This window comes from Oreochromis aureus, linkage group 16 (assembly GCF_013358895.1).
Source record: "Oreochromis aureus strain Israel breed Guangdong linkage group 16, ZZ_aureus, whole genome shotgun sequence".
NCBI classification, from domain to species: Eukaryota; Metazoa; Chordata; class Actinopteri; order Cichliformes; family Cichlidae; genus Oreochromis; species Oreochromis aureus.
In genome coordinates, this window is record NC_052957.1 from 2,795,848 (window position 1) to 2,817,485 (window position 21,638).

Sequence of the window (21,638 nt, forward strand, 5' to 3'; positions counted from 1 at the left end):
GTTACAACACTCAGAAAGACACTGGACTTGTATGAGCGAGCATCCTCCGCAAAGGTTAACTGGTCAAAGTGTGAAGGTTTCATTTTGGGAGGGTGGGTTGATAAAGGGGAGCCAGTGTTACCGGCAGAATTACAGTGGAACAGGGAGGGACTGAAGTGTCTGGGGTGTTTTGGGAACTGATGCTTTTCAGGGAAGAACTGGGAGGGTGTTGTTGAAAAGATTGCTGCCCGGTTGTCTCGATGGACTTGGGTCCTGCCACAGTTGTCTTACAGGGGAAGGACTTTGGTTGTTAACAACCTGGCCGCTTCTGTACTCTGGCACCGTGCCACTGTTGTTGAACCTCCAGCCTCTCTTCTCAAGGAGATACAAAAACGACTGGTTAATTTCTTTTGGGAGGGTTTCACTGGATCAGGTCTGCTGTGCTGTCTCTACCTGTGTCAGAGGGGGTCAGAGTCTGATCGACCTTCGCAGCCGTGTCACAGCGTTCCGTCTTCAGACAGCACAGCGTTATCTTTATCAAAGACAACAGCCACCCTGGTTCAAGACTGCATCTACGCTGCTTCACAGGATAAAGGAACTTACATATGACAAGCACCTGTTTCTCATAGACCTGACTGGCATGGACCTTTCGCAGACCTCTGTTTTTACCAGTCTGTTTTGACTGCTTGGAAGACTGTTTTTAAAGTACAGAGAGACTGTTCTCAATTTTATGGTGATGTTGGTGAGGAGCCTCTGTTTTACAATTCCTTGGTGCCAAGTAGGATGCTCAGCACTGCTAGTGTGCAGAGGTTCCTCGTCAATGCTGGTCTTACCAAGCTGGCGGACCTGAGGACGGCAGGGCAGTGGTGGAAAACGGCTGCCAAGTTGGCTCAGGAGACTGGGATCAGGTCTCTGCGCTTTCTGGAGAAGCTGGTGGAAGAAGTCGTGGGTGGTCTTCCTGGACTCGTAAGGGCTGCGCTGGGGACTCGCTCTGCAGGTGGTCAACCAAGTTCAGCTGACTTCCCTTTGCTGTCTGTTTGTGCTGCAGTTGGGGAGCAGGATGAGGAGGAGGCTCTCTTCTTTCCTTTCGAACACCTGTTCTGGGTGACCTGTCAAGGATTTCAAAGAAGGCTATATATGAGGTGGCTGTAAAGGTGCTGAACAGGGATTGTTGGCTGGTGTTCTGGAGTCGAGGTGGTCAGGTGTGTTGGCTCGGGGTCATCTCCGAGGGGCAGCTGGAGGTCCCTGTACAAACCTCCCATAGAGAAACGCAGTGCGGATCTCCAGTGGAGAATCGTGCATGGGGCCGTGGCTACTGACAGACACGTGGCACATATGGATCCACGAACGGGAACCACTGTCTTTTCTGTCTGACCGAGGAAACACTGCAGCACCTGTGGCTTGGCTGTTCCAGGCTAGCTGGCCTTTTTTCATTGCTGCGGCAGTGGCTTGCTGGCCTTGGGAGTGTTTTGGAGGAGGGTCTCTTTATCCTGGGTCGAGGTACTCTGCAGCGCAGCGTAGGAAGGTTTGTTTGATTAATTTTTGATAGGTCAGGCGAAGATGAGTATATGGCTCACAAGGAGGAACAAAATGAAGGAACGGGATCTGTAAATTTGGAACTTATGTTTAAAGGGTTAGTGGGTGCACGTTTGAAAGTGGAGTTTGTTTATTATAAGATGGTGTCCAACATTGAAGAGTTTGTCTCTATTTGGGGCATTAATGGGGTTTTGTGTAAAATAACTGATGATAATTTAGGTTTGACTTTTTGAAAAGTGCCGAATGGAGTGTTTTCTGGTTTTGTTTTGGTTTCTGTGTTTATTGTATTTGGGTGGGGTTGATGGTGGGAGGGGAGGGTTGTTAATATGTTGATTTGGCATTCATTTTCAGTTCTGGTTGTGAGTTGAAGTATTGATGTAATAAAGGTGTGTTAAAGGTCTAAGGTCTTCTCTTCTCTTCTCTTCTCTTCTCTTCTCTTCTCTTCTCTTCTCTTCTCTTCTCTTCTCTTCTTCTCTTCTCTTCTCTTTCCTTCTCTTCTCTTTAATCTGAGGTGTATCAAACACAAACATTGCTTAATCAGTAGTATTGTGATACTGTTATTTTGTCGCACACATACCTGTCTGGTGAGCGAAAGTCCCAGTGATGCGACCAAGAGAAGAAGTAAAGGGAGAGTGATGTGATGTGACACTAGCCTGAGGGCAGGATGGCAGAAAGAGAAAGGTGGGAAGAAAGATGAAAAGCCTATATGACAGAGGGAGGAAGAACATATGGAGTGACAGTGGCTGTTCAATTACCAGCTGTGGGCATTTAGCAGCTGCCTGCATGTTTGAATTAACATCACAGTGACTACAAGCAGGAGAGTCAAGCGTCCAGACAAGTATCCCAACACAGATGAGCTGAGGGTTCTTCTCCGAGCCTGAATCTGTGCCACGACACATAGTTTGAGTTTATTTACCTGCTTCTGAGACGGGAAAACTCCTGGCCAGGCAAACCTTCAGGCGGATGCCTTCCCCCGCTGCAGGTTGGATCACGGCCGTGCTGCCAATTTATTTGTAGAGAGAGGGGTCTTGTCTTTGTTGCTGCATAGTCATTTGTTCATCACTTGTCTGCCACTGAGCTACATAAGCGACCAAATAACAGCAGCTTCTGTATGCTGAAGCAATAAACAACATCTGCAGTTACTTACAGCTCCTGTATAGGGCCCTATTTGTGCTAAAATTATGTTCACATGCTGACTTTATGCAGGGCAGCACATCTGGATGGTGAGCAACGCAGCCAGTTGACGAGACCTACACAAATGTTTTGTCACGAGCTCAGTCCACGTGTGCAGCGTGGAGCCTCACAGTCACAGACTAATGAGACTTCCTCCGTTTGGTTTTGTCTCTTCAAATGTTTCCATGTGTAAAAAAGTAAGAAACCAAAAACAACAATGATTTAAAGTGTCAAAGTGTTGCTTTCTCAGGTTATTCTTCTCCAAACTAGAGAAAATGCCTCGAGTACATAACCAGTGCAGAACTAATAAGCAGACACTTCAACCCCAGTGGAAGGTGAGATTAAGTTATCCTCCACTGCTTGAGTGACCTGATGTTACAGAAAAAGAAATTAGAAGATTTGTTGAGCTCCGAGGTAGTGATTTCAGGAAACACATATGAACACACACACGCACACACACACACACACACACACACACACACACACACACACACACACACACACACACACACACACGCCTCAGGTAGCGTAGGTAATAATGATAATATCAGTGCTCTGATTTACAGACACTCCCCGGTGCCCTGAAGGTGTCCCTGCTATCTAGTCTGTTAGTGTAATAATATTGTGTGTGTGTGTGTGTGCAGTAGTGAAGGACTGATCCTGATCAATGTGTGTTAAAGCCATAATGAGGAATCGATTGGTTGTCGTGGAGACTACTGGTGGACACATACACATCCGCTCTTATATATACACACAAACACACGCTGTCCAGCTGTCTGCAGTAACAGTCCTATTACTTGGTATCAGTGAAGTCAGTCATCCTCCTTACTCTCTATTAACGGGTTTGGTGACAAACTCACTGCTGCTTTATGTTTACACAGGTATACACACAGGTATACACACAGGTATACACACAGGTATACACACAGGTATACACACAGGTATACACACAGGTATACACACAACACGGAGCCACAACAATCACCTGTGAATATTTTGAATAAGAAATAAGTGGGAGCGCTACATGATCTTTTCCTCCGTTCTCTGAATGCTTTACAAATAATTCGTTTTGACATTTAGCCTCAGACTGTATAAAAAAGATGGGCGGAGCAGCTGCAGCACCACCTTTTGGTTTTTGCATTCACATTTTGAAGCCTTGCCTTTGGGTGTGTAGGTGTTAGAATACGTTACAGTGGTGAAAACTACAAGCACACACACAGCTACTGAGTGCAGACCTGTGTGAACAAACAGGGTTTGAGTTTGTTTTTGAATGTCGGCACAGATGTAACTGATCTCAGGTCAGCGGGCAGCTGGTTCCAACGAACCGGACCGTCCTCGGCACGCTGGGATCTGATTCTGGGCCAGTTCACTGCCACTCAATCTCATCTTTTTATTCAGGAGTAAACATATTTACTGGTGGAGCATTAACTTATTAGCACACTTGGTTAAAAAGGTACATCCATAGTCTGAATGAGTGCATTACACAGACTCTAACAGCTGCTAATTCGTGCTGAGTATCATGAAAATGAAAGTGTGGCACAGGTTATATTGAAAGTCAGTTGGTACAATGAAACACACAACAAACTGCATTATTTAAGATTTGTGTTGAAAATGCTTTAAAAAGGTAACAAACCACAAATGTGGCTGGAAGGTGCAGGTCAGTGAGGGTAAAGCACAGCAGACAGCTACTGTGTCAGCATCCAGCAGCCAGCCAGAGCAGCCATGCTCTTAACTTTACACAATAAAGTTTATGATAAAAGTACAGCCCATGGAGAGCTATTATGAAGGGGTAAAGTGGCTATAGAGAGCAAAACACTTTGAGTGTACCAGGCTGTGGACATGCGCTGTTGCAAGAAGCACTTGTGATTCCCAGAGGCTTGCTAAAACCACCAAACCTATAATTATTTTTTGTCTTGACAGTGAGTCGATAGTTTTATTCACTTCCTTTTGAACCACTATATATGTTTAGCTAAGCTTAGAGTCCGTTGCATTATTCACATGGCTAAAGCTGCAAAGTGTGTCTGCATGCATGTGTGAATTGCTTGAATATGAGGTTAATGTCATTTCCTTTAAAAATTTTCTCAGAAGTCTATCAAGCTAAAATATCATCCCCTCAAAAATATTTACTAGATTGAAATTGCACCAACGCTTTAACAGGCGTTCGTCCTCTCTGTTTCCTCTCTCCGTGAAAATCCTGTCACACTTGACGCCCACCTGGCCCGGCTTCAGCTCTCTTTGTTGTGACCGGCTGTGTGTGCTGTGCAGACGCTCCGTCTGCTGCTAAGGGCACCCCTGATGTTTGAAAGAAACGTGCAGGTGTAAGAAGACTACTCCCAACCCAAAAAGAGAGAATGTGTGAAAGGCAATTAAAAAGAAGCAGGGTGGAAGTTCATCTGTATCCAAATCTTTTGCTTGCTTCCCGGCAGGCAGGCTTTGGAAAAGCCTTGGCTTCTCTCGCTTCTGAAACATTCCCAAAACACAAACAAGCGCAGGCACACAAATCTCTGAGTGTCAAATGTTAGAGGTGGTTTAAGGCCTTCTTTCACAGCTCAATTTGTGCTCACAATCCTTACTTGTCCTGGTTTCCAGTGTACCCTCCCATGTTATGCAAACAGCTCGTTAACAAACACATTTTAGGGAGAAGTGTGGGAGAAGCACATTTGGGGTTCTTGTTATTCCCCGTGGCAAGTTTCAGTACATCACTGATTGGCCTGCAGTGAAATGTATTGGGGTGATGGGGTAAGATTAAACAGTTTGTTAGAAGCTGTGAACCTCCTACACACAGACAGATTGGGAACCCTTCTATAGATCAGTGTGCATGGCCACAGGCTCTGTGTGTGTGTACATGTGCTTACATGTGCGTGGAAACAGGTCTCATGCGAGCGTGTAGTAGTCGTGTATGTCTTTGCTTTCTACTAAAAGCACAGAGCTGGAGGGAGGACGGGCGGCACGAAGCACACCTGTCTCTGTCTGTCTTAGGTGTGGAGCTGGCAGAGTGAATGCAGTGTCATGTTCCCTCCCAGACTACATCCACGCTGCACCGGCTAAATCTCAAATCTTCTCCTCTTCGTTTTGACCCTGCTTCTACACCTGAAAATGGAGCTTTTTCCAAAATGCTTTCCAAAAGTGAATAATGCCGGGCTCGGGGACAGCTGGGCCTCGGAAAAATTATCATGTCGTTTTTTTTGTTTTGTTTTTTTGCCACCTGTCTATGTATCTCGCTCGTAATCTCATGTTTCCCCCCCAATAAGTACTATTAATGAAGCAGAGTTAAACATTAAAACATGTAAAAGCTCTACTAATCCTTCTTCACCATCTTTGCTTCTTCTCTCTTACCCACACACTGGCTCTTAGCCACTGGTTATGTGCCTGACAACACATTAAAACAAGCCACGCAGAGGAAGAGAAGGAAGAATGACAGTAGAGAGAAAAGAATAGAAATCATTAGAAAAAGCACAGGCCAGAACAAAGAGAGAAAAGGAGATCTCGTGCGGGTATGAGTAACTGTTAGACAAAGTTGTCAATGCCAGAGAGGGGAGGAGGAAACTGTCACCACAATGAGGCGTTCTCTTGGGGAAATATGACAGGAACTCTGACACGTACACATGCGTGCGCATCCACACACACAGATGCGCGCACACATGCTCGCCGTGCGCTGACAGCTTGCGTCATAACTGTGTTAGTTCCTCACAAAACACGATGGGAGAGTGGGAGGTGTGTGACCCTCATTATGTTGGGAGGTGGCTCACCTGTCAGACTGCACGCTCACACACTTTACAAAGCTGTCTGCTTCCTCCTCTTCATCGCTATTGTTCGTGGGGTTTATTGTACAAGGCAAATGTTATAAGGCATGAACATGTCTGAAAATGTTACTCTGTAAAAAATGTACCACCTATTTATTATGGCAGGATGTGTCAAGTAACGAGGAGCACAAACTAGAAGGCGCTGACTAGAGTTAAAGGCATAAACTGTACTTAAAAGATGGACACAGCCACCTCAACTTCACCTGTAGGCTAGCAAACCCCCGTTTTGAAACTTTTAGTATTAGTTTTAGTTTTTTTTTTATTTGGAACCAGAAATAATCATATTTGGATGAGGGAAGTGCTTATTTATCAGGATCATTTATCACATTTATACATTGTATGAGTGCTAGCCCTAATTAACATTGTAGTTGTTAATTAGGGCTAAGTAACATAGTATTAAATTACTGGAATTACAGTGGAAAGGCTCCAGCACAGCTGTGACCCCGTATTAGATGAGTGGAAGAAAATAGATGGATGGATGTGCAGGGACTGTTTGGACATGCTGTGAGTACACTTAACCTCAGACCTAGTCATGTTTTTGGATCAGTCTGTAGGCCTTTCTCCTCTAAAGTGGAGTATTTTAACATGGGAGTGCATGGAGCCGGCCCCGAGTGGCCATTTGGCGAACTGCAGTTTTTGTCACGTTGTCACACATTTTTCAACCACAGAGGTCGCGTCTCTCTTAAATCCTGGCACCTCATTACGAGGTTTAGAGTCTGGGCTGAATAGTCTTTGTAGAATTATCACTATCCTTCTAAATGACAAAAACAATGGATCTGTGAATGTGTTTTGGCCTCTTTGTCCACAAACAGTAGCATTCATAGCCAGCATTGGAGGGTTTTTTTTTAAAAGGTAATGGATTTAGTCCCTGGAAAAAGTACTCTGTTATATTACTTGGCATTCCTCTATACCATGGCCTGTAATGCACTGTAGCACATGAAGTTAACAATATAAACCTTAGGCTACAGTCCGACACACCAACACTAATCCCTATCCTGCTGAGGACATGATTTTTCTTGTAGTGTTTTCTTTTAGGGTCGCTGCATTTCTATTGTAGAAGCATTTACAGGCTGTAATGGAGGCTTCAGCGCTGAGTGTGACGGCTCAGCACTGCCTTTGTTAAATTACAGGCTCTGGCTGCTATGCTGGGGTCTGCATACACTCTGCTTCTTTGGATGCAATTTGCACTTTACCATCACACTCTTGTCCTTTCATGCAATAAAAATAAAAATCATTCTCACATCATGGCTCCTTAAAAGCTGTAGACCACTGTGGAGATTCAGAAGTTCTTTTATTGCTGCCATATAACCTGCATTATTATAATTGCATTAATAACATGTTTTACAGCATTATTTGATTAGTAATATTCCTTACAGGGTTCATATTGCATTGAATATGTTTGTCATCACATTCATTCTATTCACAGGTAGAGTTCATTTTATACACATTGCATATGTGCTTGTTTAGAGTTGATGTTCCATCCAAGAGGGTTTTAAGCTTCACTGGTGAGAGTGTCCAGGTGATACATGTTGAGGGAGGATGAGAACATAGCAGGTTGATTGCATGCATGCTTACAATACATAAATCTAGCAACAGGCCTGAGCGAAGGCCCAAGTGTCTTTGACCTTTTTGGAACCGGCTGCCCTTTTACCTACTTGGTAACAGATGACTGGAGGTGATAACCAGCCCTCAGACACCCTGAAGGCTTAAGACTATGACTTTGCATGGAAAGTGTTATAGAAAAGAGAAGTTACATGTCTGTTTATAGTTATTAGAGATGTACAAGATGTACCCTTGTCTGTAAACAATGACTGTACATAATGTATTTTTGACCTGTATTTGACGCCATGGGGGGGCGGATACCCCATTGCTTTAAAAGTGTTCTCCACATGTATTTTTAGCAGAGAGAGAGAGAAGACTCATGCTGTAATTTTTTGTTCTGTATTAATAAACTCACCGTTTGATTGCACTTTTCTGGGGCCTCCGTGGTTTGTTTCACTGCTCTACATTGATCGATTTCGCGACACCACGCTGTAGTTTTCCTCCTCCCTGCACGTGAACTGAAATCAGCTGATCGTAGCGCGAGTGCAGATGTGTGCGCATCCTGCAGAGAGCTGAAGAAACTTTGTAACAAAGTAACAACATGAGTGTAACTTTAATGCGATTACTGAATTTAGTACAGTAATGGGTTAGACTAACACATTACACGCAACACTCTGCGTTACTAATGCATGCTGACAAGTACTGAAGAGACCAACCACCCTTATATATGTTTTTAACTTTAATATGTCTGTACTACATGTTTAATATGCAGTGGTACATGATCCATTAATCCACTGGCTCACTGGGAGGTTTTCTGTTTCCACTTTAAAGTATTTTTGAAATATATAAACCTTTTAAACTCCAGGGTAAATAGAAGCGTGTCCATTTGATTACTTTAGAAAAATGTTGAAAGCTCAGTGTTGAAGCAATTCATGTGACTCATGTGGTCAGAAGTAGGCGATGTGATGGACAAACATCTACAGGAAGAGGTCGGCCAGAGTTTTGTTTTGCAGTAAGAAAATACTGAATTAAAGGTATTTAGCTGCTGGAGGAAATTCTATTCAGGAAGCTATTTTAGAGCCGGGCAGGTGTGTCTCTGGTATTCAGACACAGAGGCAACACTCCTGCTGCCGCTCTGGAGATAGGCCGTAACATTTGTGCTCAGAAAACATGAAAGAAAGAAGAATAAAAATAGATGTGCAGTCAGTACCAACGTTTTACAGAGGAAAAAAACAATTGCTTGCACCCGTCTGCTGATCTGTGGTAAATAAATGTGTAATTTTGAAAATAACCGTGAAATTCAGAGACTCAGCTATTAAAAAGTACTCGATATGAAAAAACAAGGAAACTTTCATTTAGTTGTTGATATTCTTGATCATTTGTAGTTAATTGTCGATCGCAGTGTTTTCTCTCTTATTTAAACATAATGATTTAACACAGCCGGAGGGAACAGCACAGACATGACCTAAATCCTTTTGAAAATGTGGATTTGTATTTGAAAACAAGCCGAGCAACAAACACGATCCACTCACATTTCTGCGAGACGTAAACCAGAGTCATTCGGTCCACATTAGTTCATTTGTACCATCAAAGGGCGTAGTGTCCGTTCACGGTTCAAACAGTTTGGCTTTTGTGTACGTTTGTGACTTTGACCCTTTAACCAGAAATCTTGTGATTTATGGGAAACAGATCGATCATTGTATAAGTGCTGCGTTGTTTTGTGCTTTGAAAGCCATCAAACTTGTAAATATATTGTATGAAAGTGGGAATCTGTTTGTGGGGATTTCTAAACTGCATTGTGTGTGACATCATGCAGACTAAAAGAGTGCTCGCCATATTACTCACACGTTCCTTTTGTTTGTAGTTATATTCTGCAAACCACGAAGCTCAGCTGTTGGAGCATGTGATCAGTCGGTTAAGAATTTTAAAAAGGTTTCTTTTTCCGTTTTCCTTCACACAGGTGGTTCTTTTCATCTCGCACCATATGTGAACTGCCAGCTTCTTCTGCTGTATTTATTTGAATCGCGATGACACCCATGCCGCCGCTGATAGTAACTGTGCTTTCAGAAGTCCCTCTAGCCCCTTATAGATGCAAACAATCTGCTCTTTGCTTCCTTTTTACAGCCAAATCCAATGTGATGCCTGCCAAACAAAAAAGAAAGGAGAAGAAACTAATAAGATCAGAGTAAAAGCAGCTTGTGGGGAATTTAACAGTTTTCTCTTCCTGTAACTGAACCATCATTTCCTCTTCTCCTCTAAACACCTCGTCAGTCTACTAATGTAATGGCTTCAGATGTTCACGAATATACTCGGATATTTTAGGCTGAACGTGATTGGTGCATGTGTGTTTCTGCCAGCTACGGATCTCTGAATCGCCACTGGAAATTCTGTCCAGGTGTTTAGTGAGGTGTGTTTGTGTGTTGCAGGTATGACTATGTAGAGATCCATGACGGGAACTCAGAGTCAGCTGACCTACTGGGGAAGCACTGCAGCAACATTGCCCCCCCACCGATCATTTCGTCGGGGCCTGCGCTCCACATCAAGTTTGTGTCAGACTACGCCCACCAGGGGGCGGGGTTCTCGCTCCGCTATGAAATCTTCAAAACTGGTAAGTTTTCATTTGACATTGAAAAGTTTATATTTAGTGGTTGAATCATGGGCTGATGTGGTGCAGAGGTTAGCACTTTTGGGCTTCTGTGTGGAGTTTGCATGCTCTACCTAAGCCAGGCTGCTCCAGTTTTGCCCAACAGTCCAAAGACATGATGAAATGGACTGGTACTCATGGAGTCCCTGCAAGTACACGCCATCATCACACACTCCATCAGGGCAACGTGGGGTTCAGTATTTTGCCTGAGGATACTTTAACATGCAGAGTGGAGGAATCAGGGGGCCACTGACCTTCTGATTGGTGGATGACCGGCTCTATCACCTGAGCCACAGTCGCTCAACCTACTTTTTTCTGACTTGTGTTCCTAAATTGACAATAAGTGTGGATGCCTGCCTTTGTCATCCTCCAGCCTCTCCCCCTGTGTTGGCTGGGATAGGCTCCAGCCCAGGTGACACGGGTTGCAGACTCAAACTTAATAACCTGTAATGACATTTATTAAATTAGAATTTAAACTGCCAGCAAAACCCCAGTACGACACTGTTGTACGGCTGACAAAGCCCTCTTCATCTGCACCCATAAAGTCTATCCAGCACTCCCAAAAAGGACATTATCACTGTAAATGACCCGCACACGCGGGCAGCCTTAACAGTGAGTGAACAGGATTTTTTAAGAACTGCACCCATGAATAGGCTATTAGTAACTGTATTACAAGCTAGCAGAGGATTGAACATGCTTCATTAGGCGACCAAGACTCGTTTATCTCCCTGGTGTCAATGGAGACAGAGAGAAAACGACGAGAGACGCAGCCGAGGACCCTCGAGAGCTCTTTAGTCTGTCCAGGCAAGACATCTCTTCCCTTTATGGCACTTTGTGTGTGTGTGTAGAAGTGTGTGTATCCGACATGGCTCCCCTTCACGCTGCTACGGGTCAGCCAAAGCGAGACCAATTGAGATCAAGGGCATGCGAGACAGAGAGGCGCGTAGCGTCGGCCCCATGGCCATCTTGTCCCGTTCCCCCTGAAAGCATTCCACACATGCCTGCTTAATTGAGTCCTGAGCCCTGCTCCCCTGAGACACACAAACACACACACGCACACACACAGAGGGCTGAGGTTACTAACACAACACGTGTGCTTGTTGGTGTTTCTCACTTGCTGGCACCACCGTTTTGGGATTTCTTGTCTTTCCCTCTGCGGGTGTGTGTGTGTGTGTGTGTGTGTGTGTGTGTGTGTGTAACTGTTACACATGACAGAGTCCACCTGATGAACATGAGTGTCAGCGTTCACACTCAAGCACCCGAGGGAGAAATAGAGAGCGACAAAAAAAAGAGAGAAAGGCAGATTTGTGAATCAGTTACTTTGTTTTGAATTTATCATGAAGTCATTTCTCTTTTTCTTTGTGTGTAAACACTCGTTTGTCTCTGTTTTGATCTTAACGCCATAATTTCAACACATTACTGTAGTTTATTCAGTAAAATGTATGTAATGTGCAGCTTAATGAGCAGGAAAAGCATTCTTTGTTCATCGCATTTCTGAGTTTCTGGCATTTGTGGTTTGGAAATGCTGATGATATGTGCAGTTTGGCTGACATTAAAACATTAAAAATACCTTGTTTTGCCATAACTACAATCACACATTTATTGTGTTTAAATGGTCAAATGTTACATTTTATTTGAGATATGAGAAATACTTTTAACTCATTCTACTTATCAACTTTTAATATGTAACCATTTAAATCCAACTCCTATGAATATCCTCTGCAGGACTTTTCTAAGTTTGTGTGTGTGTGTGTGTGTGTGTGTGTGTGTGTGTGTGTGTGTGTGTGTGTGTGTGTGTGTGTGTGTGTGTGTGTGTGTGTGTGTGTGTGTGTGTGTCCAGCCTTTTCTGGCAGTAATGATGGAGCCATTTGGAAAATTCAAGCTGTTGTCATACGGCTAACAAGATCTTGTTATCCTGGAAGGTGCAACTGAGCGTCTGGTTGTGTGGATGACTAGATTTTGTGTGTGAGTGTGTGCTAGACAATCTGTATACCCTCATGGAGAACCATCTAAATTTATATCTGTTTTTGGCACCTGCACATTCAGTTCTGTTCAATGAAAAAGCTTCTCTTCTCCTCTTTTCCTGCTTTTTCACGGCCTCCACTTACTGGTAAATATAGTGTCACTGCTAGGCACAGAAATATGTGGAACAAAACAAGACAGAAACTTCTTGAGAAGAGCTTTAAGTTTATGCATTGTCTTTAAAAAAACCCCCAAAAAAACATTAATCACAGCTCTTCTTCTTTTAAATTGTTCCAAATTTGAATTTATGACTATTTTTTGCTTTGATGTAATTCATCCGTTCACTTCGTTGACCTTTCTCTCTCACTTATTTGACGTTTTATTTGATTTCTTCTGTCCTCTTTTGCCTCCAGTAGCGGTAAACATCGTTGCACTGAGACACTGTTTACTGGAGTGAGAGCCTTGCTGTTTCTTGGAAGAGGAAGGCTTGATTTCTCAGGAGCATAAAGTTCAAAATTAAATTAAACTGAATCTTTCCAATTCAAAAAAAATTCTTTGTGAATCTGAAGCTGACACTGAAGTCTTTGTTATAAGAAAGTTCAGTGATTTGCTTGGTTTCAGTGCCCTGTGTTGTTGGATTATTAGCATTAATAATGGTTTTGCTTTTCCCCTTTCAATGCCTCAACTCGCTTGGCTGAACATTTAGAGGACGCCTTGGCCACAAACCCTTCCTGTTACTGGGGTGTGTTATGGAGTGAGGGGTGGGTTTGCATGAACACAGGCACATGTAATGCATGCACACGTACATGTACACAAACATGGAAGGCTCAAGCGTGCACGCCAGTAGCCGCCATTAAAGTCGAAGCACATAAACAAACATAAAATATAAACAACTGAAATGTCAAAACAAAACGACGTGATACTGTTGTTATTGTTTACAGCCCTGTTACTATGGAAATTGTAGTAAAATTCCAGCCAATGAAAACACAGCCGCTGTTATGTGACGACCAATCAAATTTCACTGTCTAGGCAGTGTGCCCCCAGCTGTTATTGTGACCCAGAACTCACCAGACACACACACACATGAATTCAGTGATGCAGGCTGAATGGTTACTCACAAATGCAGGGCAGCTTGCGTGTCTGCATGGAGATGTTCACACACACACACACACACACACACACACACACACACACACACACACACACACACACACACACACACACACACACACACACACACAGCTTATCTTTGCTCTAGTGGACATTTCACTAATTAATAGTGTAGACCAACCCTGGCCTGAACTTCAGCCGAGCCTAACCTTAAACCTTTCACACTAACCTCCACCAAACGCACACACTAACACTGAATTAAAAACGTGACCTCGTGGGCAACAGTTTCTGACCTAAATGTGAAGTGAGTGAAAGTGAGCAAAACAACTTCTGTGAGTAATACAAGCACACCCACACACACCTTCCCACACATGCACACACTCAGACACTTCTCTCTATACATGCACTAGGCGTGTAATGTGGAAGCTGTCGTGACGATCCTTCCGATTACCGCTGTTGTTTACTTTCTGCCTAATGGCTTCAGGCACTTCCTCTCTGCCTCTGTCCGGCTACCCATCGAGTCAGTTCATTAGACTGTTAAACCAATCACATCGCTCCCTCCTGCCGTCGCTGAATTTTATTGAAGAAAGTGGATCCAGATCTGACCTAGCAACAAGCAAATGTGCCCCAAGCTTAAAGGAGCGCAACAAAGAGCAGAATTTTCTTTAAAATATTCAATAAATTTACAGTTAATTAGGAATCTTTCACTTATCTGCAGGGCTTCAGCTCCAAAACAGATGCAAATATCAAATATTTCGCTGTGTTACACATCACTGAAGAATCACAGTGTTTTGAACTTTTAGCAAACTGGAGTGGGATGACTACATGACAGTTAGTTTTCATGTCAGAGTGAGTTTATAAAGAGAAATCCCCGGTGATGCAGTGACAGAGGCTCAAATGTAATGTCAGAGTTTCAGCACCACGAGCCTCCAGCTTAAACAACGCTGCGGTGGAATCCAAACACATATGGAAAGCAAGGCTGTGGTTACGCTGGAGCTGTTAAACTGTGTGTGGTCGCCTTTCGGTGTGTATGTTACAGTAAATCTGCTCTGCATGTGGACGTGTGTGTGTTTGTTAGAGATTGATGAAAGGAGAGTCCGAGAGCCTGGTGAAGGCTTGGAAAAGGGCTTGAAAAGTAGAGCTTCACATAAAAAAACGTGCAGATTTTTATGGGAATTATATTTTATGTTCACATTTTAGATAAATAAAAGTGTTTACATGCACTCAGAAGCATATAATTTTAAAACACAAACTGAGAAAGCTGGTCCTATCTCTCAGTGCCCTGCGAGCCTTAAGCACCATCACCAAATCTACCCAGCAACACACACACACCCTCATGCAGACACACACACAGGCACGCTAACCGCAGTTCCCCAACCCTTACAAGTTAAACACGTGTTTCTTTCACACCTACCCGCTTCAAACAGATGGGAAGGAAGGTGAACACAAAAGGAAATTGGAGAAGGTGGAGGTAGAGAGCGAGACGGGACAGACTGGAGGAAGATGGGAGAAAGGAGGGCATAAGTGTTTTTGCAGAGTCCACTAACGTGAAGTAATGAGAAGGGAAAAAATCACTGCGGGCAGAAAACTGGTCAGGCGTTTACTCTACACATGCGCGGGCACTCGCACTAATAGTCACACGGGCTCACGCTATTCAGTGATGGACTCTGCAGGGGGGCCAGACGCAAAGAGAGACAGTGTTTGTCTCTGGGTGAGCGTGTGTTTGCTCACATCTAAGGTCACCGCATGAGGGAAAAGGTCACAATAACAAGAAAAATAGACCAGGGAGGAAGAGGAAAAACTGGGATATATGCATACAGGCGATCTTTATCAAACTAAAAATAGATGATGTTGTGGAAAATAAATGATCCCAGAAATAAAGGAGACATTCATGCAGATGGGTAAACAAAGCAGAATGTGAGAAAAGTCCACAGACGATGCTTTGGTTTATCAGAGCTGGCATGAATCAGTCACATGTCCCGGCAGATTTATGCATTTGCTGAGTGAAATTCCACAGACTGAAAAAAAGCAGGGAGGAGACAGAGACATGTGTTGTATTTTGTTCATTCTCAAATACAGAAAGCTACGATGAGCGATCGTTGTGACCATGTGGACGATGCTGTAAGAACAACTAAGCATCTGTGGTGTCTGAAGTGTTTGTGTGCGTGTCATCAGGGCCGAGTGTCGACTATGAACAGCAGAAACATTTGGTTAAAATGTTTACTCGTCTTTAGTCATTCAAATTTCCTTTACACGCTGACTTACACTCACTATTAGCTGCAGTGATACATTACAGCAGGTCTGTTTATCCACAGTACTTTGATACATTAAGAAACATTGTTGCAGCTTAAATTCCATGTAATTTTGTAACACAAGTACAAAGTAAAATGTTACCTTTAATGTAATTTGATCAGATAAAATATAGATTCAGTTTATACCAAACACATTTTCCTTAAAGATTAAGCATTTGAACAAATAAACCTTTGATTTTATATTTTTATATATTTTGGATTTTACTCAAAAATGTTGCTTCATGTTTATTTAGGGTGATTTTTTTTTTTGAGTGTACGCCATCTGTTTAGTTATGCATGTAAGTCAGAATGAAACAGACTTAAAGCTCCAAAAACCCTTTGGGTTGCTGTTAAAAGCATAAAACACAAGCTGTTAGCACTAAAGAATTCAGCTGAAATGTGTCTATTGTACAGGTTGTTGCAAACACACGTAGTTTAGGTTCATTTTTACAATGACACAGAGCACACTGTGTTTTAGTGTCTGCTAACTTCTCTTCATTAACTCATGAGAGACATGGGTTACCCTAAGAGGCTTAGACAGTGTTTGGTCTTATGGCTGGGTGGCCTGGAATAATGGTCCAGTTGGTGCAAGCACACTCACTTCAGTGTGTGTGTGTGTGTGTGTGTGTGCGTGCATTAATAGAGAGGGCAACACAGCCCTGTCACAGCATGTTTATGTGTGCGTGACTGTGTGCATGTATTATGATGTCTAAAGCTCCTCTTAACTGTTGGACCACCCATCCATGACACTGTCAGCAGACCGTCTGTCTCTCTCACTCCTCTTATTCTGTTTCTCTCGTACCATCTCCAGCTCAGTGTTGCTCATTTTTCTTAAAGATTACAGCGGCTGTGCTTTTTCCCAGAAATTGTCAGCAATAAAAAGTCTGGCTTAAGTGCACTTAAACATGGGCCGATCCCTTTCTTTCTGCATACTGAAACTTGGCATTCGGTGCAGAATATTAGTGCTTTTTTTGTGGTCTTAGAGAATATGGAAAAGCTGGGGATTTACCACCTTAGAAAGGCACTATTTAATTTGCGTTGACTTTTTTTATTTTGTTTTTTTGAGCTGGAAAAACAAAAAAAGAAATTAGCCGTCTGTTATCTTACAGCTTTGTCCTCTGTGAAACCCTCAGGCTGCGTTTGTCCATAAGATTGGCCTTTATGTGAACTCGAGCTACTTAAGCACACACATTGACACTCTGTAGCCCCAATCATAGACATGTATTATGAGAAGTTGATGTTTTAGTATCTAAATAAAACTGAGATAGCAGAGCTGGGAGTTATGAAACAGAGGAACATACATTGAGTTGAGTTTAAAGTGCTCGCCTCTAAAAACAGCACCTCTGGGTGTCTGCCCAGAGTAATATCATTAGTTTGAAGTACAATGAGCATCGACATTCTTCTCTAAACAAATCTTGTTCCAAGCTTTTTCCAGTTAATGATTTAAATCAACGTTTAACTGCTATTAACATGAATTTTTGATTAATGTACACAATGTTTTGTTTCTCTGTCTTCATCCCAGGTTCAGACTGTTCCCGTAACTTTAGCAGTCCCTCGGGTCTCATCGAGTCCCCGGGATTTCCCGACAAATACCCCCACAACCTCGAGTGCGCCTTCATCATCATTGTCCCGCCCAGAATGGATGTCACCCTCACCTTCCTCACCTTTGACCTGGAGAACGATCCTCTGCCAGGTGGAGATGGAGACTGCAAGTACGACTGGCTGGAAGTTTGGGACGGGCTCCCGGGAGGTACGACATTTATGCTTCGGATCTCCTGTCGGATCGCGTGATCACTGCGTTATTGTCACGGTTACTGTGATGATGCTGATGGAGATGTCAAACAATATCTCAGCCCTGTCATGAGTCAGTACAGAGAGCAAAGTGAGTAATATATGTGCTCTGCCCTGCCTACATCAGTATTGACTGAGGTGGAGTAGCAGCTATTTTAGAAGCTATGCGTTGGTAGATGAAAGCTAAGCTTACAGGCAGGATGCTGGCACCCACTGTGGAGAAACAATGCAACTTTTCAAGGGAAAAAAAATAGCAACTGTTGAGCAAAGGGAGAAAAGAAAGGGAGTGAGAGGAGGAACAGTGGAGGGTGGGATATTTCTGGTCTAACTGCTACAAGAACTGGAAGTTTAGAAGGACTCCAACTCCGAGGCGCACAACCCTTGGACTGAGTTTCAAGCAATGGAAGAGGTAGAAAGAAACAGAAGGAGAAAGAAAAGTCATCGACTGCTGGGAACGCTGGAGCAAAGGAATGAGATGCTGGTGTGAATAAAGGAATGACCTCTGGTCTACCTTCGACAGGAGGAGTGGGAGAACAAAGCTGGGCTGGAAAGACGTCCAGAAAGAAGCATTTAAATATTTGGAAAACTTTGCCAATTTTACTTGAACTTTTAAAACTTTGCTTTAAAAACTGTCAGAGTATAGACACAGAGTATATTAAACAAGTATTATAAAGCCATTAAAAACATTAAGCAAAGACTGACTGGAATAACACAGCGCTTTCCTTTCTGTGAACTTTACTGTAAACATGAATTTCGCCTTAGGCACAATGGAAAAACAGAGACACGATGCACATTACGGAGGAAGCAGCTTGAAAGGATACTAAAAAAATCCCCAACTTTCTTCAGGGGTCAGAGAGAGGAGAATGAAAGACTTCTGCTTTGAGTGATGGAGGGAGGCAACGGGAAATACAGCGAGATGAAGAGAGAGAGGGTTGGAAAGGGAAGGAAATTACTGGGTGAGAGTCAGAGGTGAAGGACTTTTAGTTTCAGGAATAAAAAAATCTTCGACAGGAAGAGTGAAAAGGCAAGCGGAAAGAGTCTGTTTTTTTTAAACAGCAAAAGGTGAAAGGAGTGGGAAGGAGGGAGGAGATGCTGAGAGACAGCCAGCTGACCTAAAAATCAATTTATTCAAATGTAAAGGGAACGAGAGCCAGACGATAAAACAGTGCTCACTCGATTAGAGACACCAAAGGGTTGTTTTTACTTTTTCCTCTGTGTACATGTATGTATGAGTCATTTCTGTTGAGTTAGTTTTTATCTCCTAAAATCTAAACCCATAAACCCAAAATGGAAGCTTATATGGCAAATATATATATAATCTTTAAAAACATTCACGTGTTTGCCTCCTCTCTTTTCTCTCGTCTTCTTTTCCTGTTTTCCTTTTTCCTCACCACAATCAAGAAAAGAGTTATTACCATTATTTGCTCAAGAGCCCTATTTCAAATATCCACCCATTCCAAAAGGGAAGGGGAAAAAATCAATAGCACTGATCGATCGCCGGCTATTTTCTCTCCTCCTCCACAAACCTTCTCATGTGTATATGTGTGTGTGTAAAAGAAGAGGGAGTAGCAGGATGAGTCAACTATTTGTGTAACACTCACACACACACACACACACACACACACACACACACACACACACACACACACACACACAGACCCTTGGGCTTTAAATCACACTCATCTGTTTGTGTTGACATATACAAGTTGTGGTATTAGAGAAGGAGACAGTAGAGGAATCACTTAGATCCTTAGATCTGCACACACACACACACACACACACACACACACACACACACACACACACCCACACACACACACACACACACAGATGTACAGTATGTGTGTATTTGTATATATTAGTGCACTTTCTCAAACCGTGTCCAGATGGATGAAAGGAGGGAGGTGAGGACATGAGGGGGTGGAGTGATGAGCAGATGCAGGACAATCAGTGCAAGTCATGAAGATACAAATAAACAAGTGTGAGGTTAAAAGATGACGGCGTTCATGAAGAAACATAAGATTAAAATCTCGACCCTTGGACGAGTGCGATGTTCAGTAACACACAAACAAATAAATGATGACTAATAACTGCCGTTTGATTGACAGTGGGCCCTCTGATCGGTCGATACTGTGGGACCAGGGTGCCTCCCGAGATCCAGTCATCCACTGGGATCCTCTCTCTGTCCTTCCACACGGACATGGCCGTGGCTAAAGATGGCTTCTCGGCTCGCTATAACATGACGCACAAGGAAGTCAGCGAGAGTAAGTTGGAGTTTGTAGCGTGTTTTCTCTCAAAATAACGCAAAAGAAACACGAATGTTGGTCAAAATCTGCTCCTCCTCTCCTCTTACAGCCTTCCACTGCAGTAATGCGTTTGGCATGGAGTCAGGAAAGATCACCGACGACCAGATCACGGCATCGTCGACCTTCGCCGACGAACGCTGGCTGCCGCGACAGGCCCGACTCAATTACAACGATAACGCGTGGACGCCCTCGGACGACAGCAACAAGGAGTACATACAGGTATGAGTGTGTCCATCCAGAAACCTCACACGCTTCAAAAAGCCACTCCTCAAACACCTCGAGCTCTACAAAGATTATTTCACGGACGTTTCACTGTTTTATTTCCAGACCAGGGCACAAATTCAGGACCCTAATCCTTAGATGCAGAAGTTTACTCTGCCTAAACTAAAAACAGACTGTGCTCCCATCTTAACACCATATTTTTCCTCGTGTTGACATATCACACATAATAACTCTACCGCAGATATATTTGTCAGCGTATGTGGGAGAGCAAGTGAGAGAGAGAGCGAGTGGGAGGTGTGGCGCTATCAAGGTTTAGCAGCTCGATGCCTGGGTAAGGCATTGTTTCCTGTGTTGTAGCTCTGTGCCAACCTTGTGCCATCCCTGAGCTTGAGTTATGAGGCTGTCTGGGTGAGATGGGAAGGGAAGGCGAGGCCGACTCACCCCCTAAGACAGGGAAGACTCAGGCGGGTCAGAGGGGTGCTTTTCAGCCAGACACCTTTTGTAAACAACAGATTACTTTTTGGGTTGTCACGTAGGGATAGCCTCACAAAGCCAGCACGCAGCTTTAGTGTTGCGCTTTGCAAAGGGACAAATACCTTTAGGGGGGATTGGTTTTGCTACAGGTGTGTTTTGTAGAAGAGTCTTTAACCTTTAATGTAACTAAGTAGTAAACACGGGATCTTTATTGGGGTTTCTTCCTGTTCTTTAAAAGGAGAAAGCATTTATATCTTACCAGTATGTTTAAACGACTCTGTTTCTAAAGCCATTAAGTCTGGTTTAGTATCACTGGACTCATTTACACATGTATCCACATATATATCCTTATATATTCATATTCATACACACATTTTAAGGCGGCGGGGATAAGGAAGCTTTCGGGATTTCTATTGATCAATCTGACTTTAGATGCATTTAGTCTGTGTGAAGAGCAGGCAGAACAGCGAGACTCGACCCTGATATGGCTGTTTCAGCAGACGAGTGACTTTCAAGATTGATTATCACTTAAACCTGTTTGACCTACGACCCCTAAAGCATTGCCTATCGAACGTTCTTTACAGGTTGCATTTGTCAACTAGTTAGGATCAGCACAAGCATGGATTGACTAACCGCTGCATACTTTCTGTGTTTATTTTAGTCCTTTAAGGGAAACAACTTCCTGTGGCAGACGTATGGCATTTACACTTTCCTTTCCTTACTTATTTTAACTTTATCTTGGAACCTTTTTTGCAAGATGCTGCACGCCAGATTGCAAACCGCTGACCTTCTCCTACAGTTTTCT

General features: G+C 43.3%; 1 protein-coding gene across 5 annotated transcripts in view; it reads left to right on the forward strand.

The window, feature by feature from the left end:
• The window catches only part of LOC116327826 (neuropilin-2-like), a 95,353-nt gene that overhangs the window by 21,625 nt on the left and 52,090 nt on the right, over positions 1–21,638 (forward strand). For all 5 annotated transcript variants that reach the window (XM_039600086.1, XM_031749493.2, XM_039600087.1 and 2 more), the window contains 4 exons: positions 10,460–10,641; positions 17,563–17,790; positions 19,940–20,095; positions 20,187–20,356. In XM_039600086.1, the coding sequence (XP_039456020.1) occupies positions 10,460–10,641; positions 17,563–17,790; positions 19,940–20,095; positions 20,187–20,356 (736 nt within the window). The remainder of the gene's footprint in view (positions 1–10,459; positions 10,642–17,562; positions 17,791–19,939; positions 20,096–20,186; positions 20,357–21,638) is intronic.